This window comes from Lycorma delicatula, chromosome 9 (assembly GCF_047948215.1).
Source record: "Lycorma delicatula isolate Av1 chromosome 9, ASM4794821v1, whole genome shotgun sequence".
NCBI classification, from domain to species: Eukaryota; Metazoa; Arthropoda; class Insecta; order Hemiptera; family Fulgoridae; genus Lycorma; species Lycorma delicatula.
The window spans coordinates 107,171,325-107,185,170 of NC_134463.1; the positions used below are offsets into that span (position 1 = coordinate 107,171,325).

The 13,846-nt window shown below is 30.0% G+C and overlaps 1 protein-coding gene across 1 annotated transcript in view; it reads right to left on the reverse strand.

The window, feature by feature from the left end:
• Positions 1-13,846, reverse strand: part of LOC142330615 (uncharacterized) — a 279,378-nt gene that overhangs the window by 124,712 nt on the left and 140,820 nt on the right. Inside the window, exons 38-40 of the mRNA XM_075376020.1 lie at positions 10,338-10,584; positions 6,522-6,711; positions 674-897 (exon numbers count right to left, since the gene is read on the reverse strand). Coding sequence (XP_075232135.1) covers positions 674-897; positions 6,522-6,711; positions 10,338-10,584 — 661 coding nt within the window. The remainder of the gene's footprint in view (positions 1-673; positions 898-6,521; positions 6,712-10,337; positions 10,585-13,846) is intronic.

Genomic DNA, 13,846 nt, shown 5'->3' on the forward strand with positions numbered 1-13,846 from the left:
TCAATTTTGAATTAAATGTTCATGAAAATATTTATATTTTATAACAATACATTTTTTTAATGTTTTATTGTTATTTACCCAATAACAATTCACGATTATGCAATGATGACAATATTTTTACTTTATTTAATAGGAGATAATTACTACCACTATTTACAACTGAAATTAAATATTTTTCATAGTTATTTTTATTTTCTGGAAACTTATGCTCCAAAATTTATGCATTAATTCATTTGACTTGATTTCCTTTAACCAGATTAATGAGGTTTTGCTATATATAGTTAAATAAAAACCATTATCTAATTTCATCAAAACAAAAATAAGTATTTGCTTTTAAACAATTCTTAAAAAAAAAATTGGCAATAATCCAGGCACAGAGAAACAAAAATAAAATCACAGCCTGCCTCAACTATGTCTAAGGTTGAGATAAACAATACTTCTGTAATATAAAAAGAATATGGATATTTCAATTCTTGAAGAAAAACTGTCTCATTATCAAACAATAAATTCATTCAGAATCTTTTTAAAATAAATCAAACAAAATAATCGACCAATTGTATTTATGATATTACAATGGTAAAAAAAAAAAAAAAACAAATAACAACCATACATGCATAGTAATGACAAAAATTTAATTAATAATTAAGTCATTCCTAAATGTAATACGACTGACCTGATGTGACATCGGTCCTGGTCCAGGATATGGTGGAGGTGGACCAGGATAAGGAGGTGGTGGAGGTGGCGGTGGAGGTGGTGGTGCCAATCGTGGTTGTCCAGGAGATGACAGCGGTGTACTGGCTCCTAGCAATTGGCCCACTGCCATCCTAGGTGCAGCTAGCCTCTGCAGCTGCTGTATCCTTTGCTGCTGCTGCTGTTGTTGTTGCAATGATACAACTCCTTCAAACAAGAAATTTTATCGATACCTTTGTTAATACACATTTAAATAATCAAAACTAGATAAACAACCATAAATAATAAGATAAACTAAATCAAGAAATTTTCATAGACCCAGGCAAAATAAATTTAATAACAGCATACCATCTACAAAAGGTAGTACAAAAAATCTGATGTGGACAACACACGACTTCCTTGTACGCCTATTAAATTAAATACACACATTTTCGCTGCTCTAGGGAGAATATCCCTAAGTCGGAGTTACTGTTGTCCAACAATATCAGAGGAGAATGAACTAAAGATAAAAATTTTTGCAATTTATTAAAGATCGGGCATATATGCCTCAGTGTACGTGTTGTTCTTGTGAGGGTCTATTTTTCAGTCATTTTATAGTTAACTTTACTGTAGATAAAATAAAACTAGAAAATCCAAAAAAAAGGTTCTAAATGATAATTTTCAATTAATATTAAATAATCAGATGTTTCACCAGATCTATTACATATACACATTTTTACAAGTTCATAAATTTTTCATATACATATTTTTTTATTGTTACTATTGAATTATTAATTACTGTAATTTTTTTTTACAGTCAGGTTAATAATTAATAATAAATCAATATATTTAAATTAAAAAAAAGGAGATTAAATCTATTCGAACCGATGTGCTTTCCTCCTTATAAGATCCAAATATTTAATTTATTAAAATTTCATTTGTCTATAACTCTGGAACCAATGAAAATAAGTACCACTTATGATATATCGCTGAAAAGCTCTCAATGAGGGGTTATTATTGCAGTTAAGAAAAAGTCCAAAATCCAAATCGTTTTGATTTTGGACTTTTTTTGGACACTTGGTTCAGTCGAGTGCAATCAAAAAGGGAGGTGCACAACTAGATGTTAAAGTCCTAAATCCAAAATTTCAACATCCTATGGCTAATTGATTTTGAGCTATGCAGGATACATATGTACGTACAGATGTTACGCTGACACTGGTCAAAATGGATTCAGGGAAGCTCAAAATGGCTATTTCTGTTGAAATCTAAATACAGAAATTATTCACGATCATAATACTTCCTTAATTTCAGACAAGGATGGAACCAACAGTTTTATTTATTTTATATTTTCATCGGCTACAGAATAATAAACAGTCTATATTATTTCATACAAATGTCTTTAAAAAGGAGTCAATTTCTACTTTAAAAAGTAAGTTTGTTTCTAACGTACTGAAAAAATGAACATGATTTAGAATGTGTTATGAGGTATTGAGAGATAGAAATTTCATGCGATTACAAAGAATGATTGAAAAATAAATTTCAAATCCAAAAAACATAGTAGTCCAACCAAATTACACTTACAAAAAAAAAATTGTTACCTAGACTTTTATAAGTGGAAATGGTAAAGGGGCTTATAATAAATGTAAAAAAAATAAATGCGTGAGCAGAGGTTGTGGAGGGGTGATTTGGGGGATTAGGGTGTTGAAAAAAAATTTTCAATACTAAAGTTGTAGATCATGCAAAAATCTACAACTTTTGTAGAGGTCACTTTTTATCATAACCTCAAAATTTCTAAGAAAAATGCAAAAAATCTTTTTGTTTTTTATTTTTCATTTCTGCGAAAATAATTTAATTTTGAAGAAACTTTGTGAATGTATACCTTTCAATGTTTTAAATAACCACAAATTTTTTTGATGTCAACTTTCATTAGAAATCGCAATAATACCATTTTCCACCCCCTCCCAAAAATCAACCCTCTCCAATACAGCTCACGCATTTATTTTTTTTACGTTTATTATAAGACCCTTTATCATTTCCACCTATAAAAATCCAGGTAACAATTTTTTTCCTCTCTAAATGTGTTACTGTAAAACCTGCTTAACTGAATATCCTGATCACCAACAAAAATTATTCTGCTTAAGCAGAACAAACAACCACCAGACGTCCCTATATTAAGACAATATCATAAGTACCATTAGATATACAACTTAACTGGCATCATATTAAATAAATCAAGGTGAATTAAATACTGGTTCAATCATTAATATCAAAGTGGTGTTTATGACACTAGTATTTGAAGTTAGGATAGTACTCGTAAATTATTATAATTTATATCAGTGGTGGAAAAAAATATGTTTAATGTTTACTTATCTCATAAATTCACCATAGAATATTAAGGAAATAATAAAAAAAAATTCTAGGTTTGGTTATGAACACTGTTTTTTTAACTAAGATAAACACTAAAAATAAATCAGTACCAATTTCTCAGCACGATTTCTTTTTTAAGCTCTAATTTTTTTTTTTTTAACTTAATGGTAACAAATATTTGTAATAAATTATCAATCTTATTAATTTTAGAGAAACTAGTTTTAGAAATAATGAAAAAATTAATTAAAGTGAAAATTAATAATACATATTTTCTTTTTTACATAAAGTTTTATATACAATTTTAGCCTTTCTATATACTATTGGTTTACTGTTTAAAAAGAAATCAGATATTTCTTACAGTCTTTGTTTAGAAAGAAACAAGTCATTTATTTCTTCAAGTTTGGACATAATTACTGAAATCAACAATCCATCACACACTGACAGCAACAAGAACAAATTTTTCTTGCTTCTCTAACCCATTTATGATGGCAGTGATCCTGCAAGATCTCTTACAATATAGGCAAAAATATATAATAAACAGAGAAAAAATCTCTAGTTATTTAACATATTGCAAATGTTTCCTGAACCTAACATTCATATAACTGTATTCAGTTTTTGTTTCATGAGTTGTAAATTTGAAACATATAAATTCTATCTTATTAAATGAAATATTACAGAATTGATATTCTATTAAACAGATTCTAATGTATATAAAATGATATCAGAATGTTACTTTGGAGTAACAATATAATGACAGATGCTACCATTGAACGTTAACTTTGTTTATGCTTGTTCTACACTTTTTTAACAAGTGGCCCTAAAATACACAAATATGGATAAATTCTATTCACTGTAAGATATTTTTTTCTGTATGCTGCTGTATACTGATAACCATTTTTAGAAATTAAACATATATGTATTTTAATTTATATGGAATCTGACAGTTTATAAATTCAAACAAACTAGTGTTAACACTAGTGAACTAGTGTTTTTCTTACAATAAAATAAAATAAACATAATACTAAAAAAAAAGACATCCATTTGTAATCACCATTTGTAGTATTTTACGATACTTGAGCTTGTTGGTGAAAAAATTAAGAACTGTATGCACACACATACTTGTAATCTTTTAGCTATAAGATCAACTATAATTCATCGGTCTTCTTGGATTTGTTTTTTTATAATAAAATATATAATATAGTGTTGTGAACTAGTGTTTTTTTTCTATTCCCAGGATGCTATTACCAGGGTTATTCATGTTTTGAGGAATGATCCAGATCATGAGGTATTAAAAAAAATCTTCTTTTTTTTAAGGCACTGCCTGTGCCTTTTCCCATGAGCCATCATTGATTATTTAACTTAAATTATATCAAAATTTTAATATCAAAAACATCTTTATTAATAAAGATGTTTAATACAGAATTCTTATGATTATCTATTTTTAATAAAAAATAAATATTTCAGTTTATTTCCATGAACATTTTATTCATGGAAATACTTGAAAACCATAGGTGATTTTAAACATTTCAAGTATTATTATTAGAATTATTAGATTAAATTACATACTGATTTCTCAGTTCAGAAAAACAGGTAAAAATGATATCAGAACTTTAAAATCAATACATAGTGACATTTATATCATTTATTTGATGAACAGTTTCTTTGACAGTCACTGGTATTAAACTTCTTACCATGTAGCACATCCTTTAGTGGAACAAACAAGTGGAAATCTGATGAGGCCAAATCAAGGACAGTATGGGAGGGTGTTGTAGTACTTCCCAATGTAATTGGTTGATGATTTCTCAGAATACCTGAGCTGTGACTGAACACTATCATGTAGTAGAATGTCTTTGCATTGAAATCCAGCTTGGTCTTTCAAAACTGCTGGCTTCACTTTGTTGATAGCTTGTCACAATACAAGCTATCATTGTATCTAGAAAATTGTTCACTGATCTAGAAAATTTCTACAAAAACCGGGCAGCAGCCTTTTGTATCCAAAAAGATTAATATTATAATTTTTCCTACTGACAGTTGGGTTCGGTTTCTTTTCCTGACAGGTGATCTCACGTGCTTCCACTCCTTGCTCTATCCTTTTGATTGTGGTTCATAATGGCTAAAATGTGTCTCATCTTCATAGGTTACAATACTTTGTAAAAAAAGCATCATCGTCCTCCTGATACATCGCTTCAGCTCTTTGCAGATGTGAAGTCTTGTGTCCTTATGGTGATCTGTCAACTCTCTTGGAACCTATCTTGTGCTTATTTTACGAAACTTAAGCTTGTTAGTGAAAAAATTATGAACTTTACGCACATACTTGTAATCTTTTAGCTATAAGATCAACTAAATAATTCATCGGTCTTCTTGGATGAGAGTGTCTATGCGAGTTTGAAGCACTGGGTTTTGAAACTACAAATCATCAGTCAGTGAAGTTTGACCCTCTTTAAATCTTTCTACCCACTTGTAAATAGCATATAACTTTGTCTCTATTGTTTGATCATACAATAGTAAATAAATAGAAAATTGATTTTTTCACCTTCAGAAAGGAAAAAACAGATCACTGCAAGCAGCTCAACTAATTCACAAACTTAAAGTCATTGTAAAATGAGATTTTGAGGTTATAAACAAAACAATATCACTCAAACAAATGAATAAAAATCGTCAAAGGGTTACCAACCTACTGTTCTGAAAATATCATAGTCCTCTTAAAAACTGTTTTGCCTCCACACCCATTTGTCTTTAATTATTGAATAACTATTATAATATTCATAACAAACCATCAATTATATTATTCAGCAAACAGAACTGAGAGAGACCTTTTGATCTTTATTTTCTTTCCAGTCTTTATTTTTTTATTATAGTTTATACATTACTTATTACTGAATGTTTACTATTAATTCTTTTTCTGGCTAATTATAGCCAGAAACATTAACATTTTTTATAGCATGGCTCTTCTTTATTTTCTAATGTACTTTAACTGATTTTATTTCTGATTTCTTGTTACTGCTTACTTTTTTATTTTGTTTTGGAGCTTCTTCTATATAGAAAACCCGTCTTTCCAAGATTTCTTTAATTTCTTCTTGATTAATTCCCAATTCAGTAAGTCTGGAATCTCTATTCCTGCTTAGTTTAAGTCTGTCTTAACTTTATTAGAGTATACACATTTAGTTTTTCTTTCTAAATAAAATAAGAGAATTTTTCTGGGAATTCTATTATGACTCATCTATAAAATGTGGCCTATGAGAAAGCTATTCTCCTCATGCATTATTTTTCTTGTCGTTTAAATTTCTGGTATAACATTATCTTTTGGGGGCGAAATTCATATATACTAAGTGTGTTGCCTTTATATGACAAAATACTTTCTATTTGCTTTATTATTTTTAAAAGATCTATATTAAATTTGACTTGCATGTAAACAATTATTAATAATCAATGATATACAGCGATGTTTTTTTAATCATTAAATAATAATACATATAAAGAAATACCAGGTCCAAGATGTTGCATGCGGGCAATTTGCTGTTGCTGGCCAGAAGGAAAAGTTCCTACAACAGATGTAAACGAATTAGGAGGAAAACCAGCTGTCACAGCACCGCCTGCTAATCCACCACCTACAGCCTGTAACTTTTGTTGCAGCTGGTGCTGCTGTTGTTGCTGATGCTGCTGAAGAGCTATGACCTGTTTTAAAAAAAATACAATGTACTGACAAAAAAATGCAATAGAAATCATAAATATTGTTAATGTATGAGATCGGTTAATGTAAATAGTAAAAAAAATCATGCATAAGAACTGTAAAATGTATATTTACTTAGTAAAACTAACTAAATATGAAATGGCTTTAATGAAATTTTAATCGATTACTTAGATGAATATTTTCTGCAAGTCAGTGCTTACTCAAGACAAATATGTAACATGATATCCAGCTTAAAAATACTGATACAATGAATAATACGATACAACTTCAGATCACTATTTCTTGTATTTTATTGTGACTGTACTCTTTTTAACAGATGCTTTATACTTCTAACAGTTTTAATGGAAATGTTTTTTCTTTCACAAGCCTTGGTCTACTCTTTTGTTAACTGAAATTAAGAAACTGAGAATCATAATAGCTTGTTGAATTTTTTCTAACAAAGCCTCCAATATTGAAACCAACAATCAGAAACTTTTATAAATATTTGAATTACAGAAAAAAAGGTGACATTGATACATTTAAACCGTAATCTTTTGTATAATATGGAAATTTGATAGAATTGTACTAACAGGACATCATTGAACGGTTGCAATTCATAAAAATAATACAGAAAAGAACTTTTAATATTAGTATTATAATAAAAAAATTAAATTATAATAATATAAAAAATCTAATTTTTTTATCAAGATTCCTACCTTTCAGGAGTTATTTCTCAAAGCTTTTTTTTAAGTAGAGAAACCTTTATAATTTCAGAAAACATTAATTATTTTATAAAATATGTTATTAAATAAACAAACAAATTATACAGCATTTTAATAAAAACATTAACGCACTGCGAAAAAGTAAATGTTAAGATAATATTTACTATTATCATTTCTGCTAAGATCACTATAGTTTCTATGTTTAGTACTGCTTTCCTTTCTTAGCTTCATTCTTTTATCACTTGTTGAAGTGTTTTGGAACCACTTTATTGTCAAAGTTTGACAATGGAGTGGTTCCGAAATGTATCACGACGAGATGAAAGAATGAAGCTAAGAAATGTAAGCAGTAACAAACATAAAAAAGAAAGTAATGTACTGTTTACCTCAGATTAAAACTGAAAAAAATATAATCTGACTTGCATCATACTTTATAGTTATACATTCTTAAAACAATATTATCCTGAATGATCTACAACATCTCAAAATAAAAGTTCTTACTTTCTGATAAAAGCAAAACTAAAACACCTGGCTTTTAGTAAGAATTCTTCCCTGTCACCTCATTACAGAAAGAATTTATCAGAAACATGGCAAAAATTTCTGTTAGACCCTGCAGTATTCTTATCTGAAGATTGTTATTGGAAATAGTCTATAAAAATGTAGTAAGAAGTGTTTGGTTAGTATGAGAAAATAACCTAATTAAAAATAGATATGCAAGAAACAAAAATATCTACGCGACACCTTCCAACATACTTATCTTTTAATGCTAGGGACCATCAGATGGAAAAGGATTCAGAGACGTGTTTTCATCTACGTTTGCTGACATATTGTTATAAGATTAACTGTAACAGATGTTAAAAGAACCAACAGTTATGTACTTAGTTGTACCTCCAACGAGCAACTTGTTGTACAGCGTATAAATTGATTGCATGCTGTAACAAGCTAAGAATTCAATATGAAAACACGCCTGTTTTTATCCTGAACTACTTTCTTGGATTGCTGTTTAATATCTTGAAAAGTCTGTTGGAGCGTATATTTAAGTTTCATAGATATAAAAGCATGTCAGCAATCAATATTACATTATTCAGCCTACTCCCATTCTGGGTAATGCGATACCCTGATGTCCTGAGTGGACAAATAGATCCCACTATTTGGAGGAGCCGTGACACACTTCTTCAAATGGGTTTATTATTTTCCTCAATTCCTTGCCCTCCACATCGTCTTTCATTATCCATCTCTTTCTTTTACCCTTGATCACTCCTTTGCTGGGATTTTCTGTGGTTTTTAGTACTCACTGGATTCCGGCAAAGGAAGAGGGACCAGGTAAAGTGTTACTGGATCCATTTTACATAAACAAGTACCAGGACATCATCTTAGATCTTAATGTGCAATGAGGTGAGCAGCTGGGCATAGTTAAAGTAGTTAAATCAGAAAATAACCTGTAATTCTAAATTAGACAACAGAAAACTGACAAAGATATGTAGTTAAACATGAGAGTAAAAATATGAGAGAAAACTTAAAATATTAACAATAATAATAATAATCACTATTAATAAAACAATTTATGGCTAAATTCATTCCATTTTCAAGACACATCAAAATGATGTTTTTCTTCTGATCAATTTCCTCTTCATTGAAACTAAAACTAATGATCTCCTATAGGAATAAAATATTTATTCAGTTTCTTCATTTTTCTTTTAATGTGTAAAGAACACACTTCTTTCTCTATTTAATAACTACTTAATTAAATTATAAAATTGTGCTTTAATTGCTGGATGCTAGGACAATTATGAGTAATAAAATTATTCTTGGAAAGATGTGACAGGAGCATCTTTGAATAAAGTGAAAAAGAAAGTTTTCTTTTACCTTAAGGTTATCATTGTTTCATCAATAATCCAAAATTCCATTTCCTCATATTAGTTTTATTTGTTTAAAAAACAGATATGAAAGATGATACTAATAATTCATGGAATTCAACGAGCTTACAAGCTCGAAAAATTTTTTCATGTTGTAAACAACCTTTCATTAGTTTCTTAGTTCTGCTGCAGCAACAAAAAATGAACCCATCCCTTGTCACTTTACATCTTCACATACAAAGGGTGAACCTAGAGTGAAGTAATATTCTTTAATCATTAGATTTTTGTACAATGACATGATCACAAACTATTAGTACTGGCAATTACAAATCAATTTAGATCATTAATTAATGATCAATGATTAATTTCATCACTGGTTTCATGTATGAATGGCCTTTTCTTTCTTTTCCTGTTTAGCCTCCGGTAACTACCGTTTAAATAATACTTCAGAGGATGAATGAGGATGATATGTATGAGTGTAAATGAAGTGTAGTCTTGTACATTCTCAGTTCGACCATACCTGAGATGTGTGGTTAATTGAAACCCAACCACCAAAGAACACCGGTATCCACGATCTAGTATTCAAGTCCGTGTAAAAATAGCTGGCTTTACTAGGACTTGAACGCTGTAACTCTCGACTTCCAAATCAGCTGATTTGGGAAGACACGTTAACTACTAGACCAACCCGGTGGGTTATGTATGAATGGCCTGTGTTAAACTTACACAACACTGTTATTCTTGCATAAACATAATGGGAATTCTTTTAACTTATGTGCATGTTAGAGGGGAGCATATTGCATAATAAAAATAACCTAATTATAATTTATAATTACAGAACCTATCAGGTAAAGCTGAGCCTTCTACACCTCATAATACATATATCTATTAAAAATTATTGTAATACAGTCCATAAATATTGTGAAACTATAACTGAAATTCAAATCAAGTACAAAGAAATATTTAAAAAAAACTTTCAGCCAGATACATTAATTAAATCAGTTCCCCTCAACTATAATATTAAATTAAAAATAGTAATTAAAAATATACATGACATACAGTTTGTGGTTTTGGTGTCTGAGGTTGTTGAAGCGGTTGTGGTGATGACAAAACTGTCTCAGCAGATGAGTTGGTAGTGATTGAATGTCCTTGCATAACTGTAGACGATGATGTTGTTAATTTTAGATGACTGTGATCATTAGGATCTACAACTTGATCTTTTATAACTGCCTGGTTATGATCTTCATTACCATCTGGTTTCTGATCACTACCATCTCTTTCTATACTTCGTTTTTCACCACGATTACTGGAAAGAATAAAATAATGATTTATATATCTTTTTAAAAGATTTACAACACATATAACTAAATTTATTCTGAAAAAACAATGTGCTTCTTTCTCTACATTTATAACTACATTTTACACTTGTACATTGTTTTGCAAAACAGTAGTAAAATTAAGAATAAATGATGAACTACTTCTGCATATTTTGCTATTTTGTCAGGTAACCTGACCCTGAAGTATTGTAAAACAAAGATTGCCTGTAACTATATGGCTAACCATATTTTTTTAAATTTTGTTTTGGAAGCAGATGATGCTAAACTGCAATCTCCAAAAGTACAGCAATACTCAGTCTGTTCTATTATTTAATTTTTTTCATTTTGATAATGCTTTTATGCAAAACAATATACGAGGGTGAAACAAATATAAACCGGAATTTTTGTTTTATAATATATTGAAGAATAATAAAAGTACATACTTACAATGTTATTTTTCTACATAATTTCCTCTTTTGGAAACACATTTTTCCCAGCAGATAGGTAGCTTTTTGATCCCACTATTGTAAAATGAAGGTGGGCGTGACTTTAACCAAATGCGCATGAACATCTTCAAATTTCTGTTCTGCAAGAACTTCTTTTACGGACTCAAACAAATGATAATTGCAAGGGAATAAGTCTGTATGGAGGGTGCTCCAGTGATAAGGATGCAATTTTTTCTTGAGTTTGAGCCGAGCGTTGTCGTAAAGCAGAATAACGTCTCAGATTAGGGCTTGACATCTCTTTGATGATATGCGAGTTTTGCTTCATCTAAAAGTTAGCAGTAGTACACAGAATTCACTGTTCGGCATTCACGGAGAAAATCAACATGCAAAATTTCTTTGAAATCAAAAAAATACTGTGACCAGGCCAGAACCTTTTTGTGGAAAAGCCTTTTCCTTTTATGGCTGACAATCGAGTTCTAGCTTTAATGGGTGCAGTTTCTCTCTTTTTTTGCCACTCCATACTTGCCTATTTTGATTCTGGGGTGTAATGGTGCCCAAGGTTCCTTGCAGGTCTTGATTTGATGCAAAAAAATTCTCCTTCAGCTTGATAATGACTCAACAGCTGCTGGCATACCTCTAGCCAATAGAGCTTCTCACCTTCAGTGAGAAGATGAGAGACCCATCGTGCTGTCACTTTTTTAAATTCAAGATCGCCAGTAATGATTGCCTGAGCACTGGTGTAGCTTATTCTGATCTCAGAGGAAATTTCTGCAATTGTTAATCGATGGTCATTCTTGATAAGGTGATAAACCATGATAATGTTTTCAGCAGTAGCGCTTGTCCTTGGGCAACGTTGGTGACCTTCATTTTCAACTAGTTCTCATCCTTCCAAAAACTGCATATGCTAATCATAAATTTTAAGTCTTTTTAAGTATGTTGTCCCTGAACTGTGCCTGAATTCTTTTCAAAATTTAAGATCGTTTCATACCCTCTGCCGTGAGGAATTTAATAGTAATATTAAATTCATTGCGCAACACACAATGATACCTCCTGCTTTGACACTGTGATACTGACTATAAAAAAGTAGTGAGTCAGCTTTCTAACAGTGGGATCCCCATCCACGCATCCCTATGTACAACACTGAGAAGTCTCACTCCTCTCCATTAGCCGACAACAAAAATTCCAGTTTATATTTGATTCACCCTCGTATATTTAAATATGAAGGTAGCACAAAATTTAGAATAAAAGAACAGGATGCAGAGTGAGCATAATATTGAGTAAATAACGGTAAGCAAAAGTATTTCTGCAGTTATTGTTATAATTAAATAATAAAAACAGATAAAAGAGACCTATCTTTATTATCACTTCAATAATGTTTTATTACACTTCAATGATTTGCTATAAACCACCACAATAGTTAACAAAAATTAGAAAATTACATAAAAATGATTTTATTAAGTTTCTTTTTGCAAAGGTGAAAAAGTTATTGAAATTAATTAGACATGGATCTGCTTTACATAGAAAGCAATATATGAAAAATTAATACTGATGTCCAGCTCCTGCAACAGTAACAAAAAAAATATTCATAGCGTAAAACCTGCTTAACAGTATTTTTGGCTAATTAAATATTAACCGAGGTGTCAAAATTGCATACTCCTCACTATGTATTTTTTGGGTCTGAGATAACAAATAAGATTACTTTAGTCCATGCTGTTCAGTTCCCATTCAGTGAACAGAATGCTTTGTTTCTCTTATGGACCATCTACTGAACCATGTTACACAGCATTTTCTCGACATACGGGCCACAGAATTAACCAACTTCTTAACTGAATTCTTTATGTGTAAAGTTAGTTAACTTTACACATAAAGAATAATAAAATAATTTTATGGCAAAAAAAAATTATAATAAACATTTAACTTACATTTATAAGTACATAAGTAAAGAAAATAAATTAATGAGATAGTTGTGTTTGTTTATCATTTAAAAGTTTCTCCAAATATGGATCTATGGTTAGAAACACACAAAAGCAAATTGTTTTCAAGTGATAAAAGATGATTTCTATATTTAGTTTTAACCCTTTTTATGAAGGTAAAACGTGACCAAAGGGATTAATATTACATTTACATTTTAATGTATTAAAATAATATTTATATTTAGTTTTAACCCTTTTCACAGAGAAGACATGGCAAAAGGGATTAATATTTTCAATGCTTCTGTAACTAAATCTCTATATTCACTTCGACGATCAAGCCAAAAAGTATTTAAATCTTCAGATGTAAATTGTAGTTGTAATGTTTTATTGGTAGACAGGAATTGCAACTGGTAAATTAGCAGTTACAACTGTGTTTTCACTAAATGGATTCAGTACCCATTTCTTCTGAAAATAATCTGCCAAATGAATTTTTAGCTCACGCAACTGCATCGTCATACTATCCAAATTTTGTTAAATAATAGTGTCTTCATCAACCAAATTTTATCAATATAATCGGAAATCAGTAAAAATGTCAAAATCTTTGCACTGAAGGTGTATAATCCAGATATCAAGCTTCTTAATGAAAGCATGAACTTCGTCTATCATTAACAAAATGTTTTTATCATATCCTTGTAAATTCACATTCAAGTCAATTAAATGCTAAAATACATCAGGAAGTAACCCAACAGAAACATATATTCATTATTCTGTAAAAACACTGAGAATAGCATTTGATTATCCTAGAAAAATATTATTAATTCATCTGGCAATTCCAATAACTGGGTTAACACTTTTCCCTGCAATAAACATCTGACTTCTGTAACGAAAAGAAT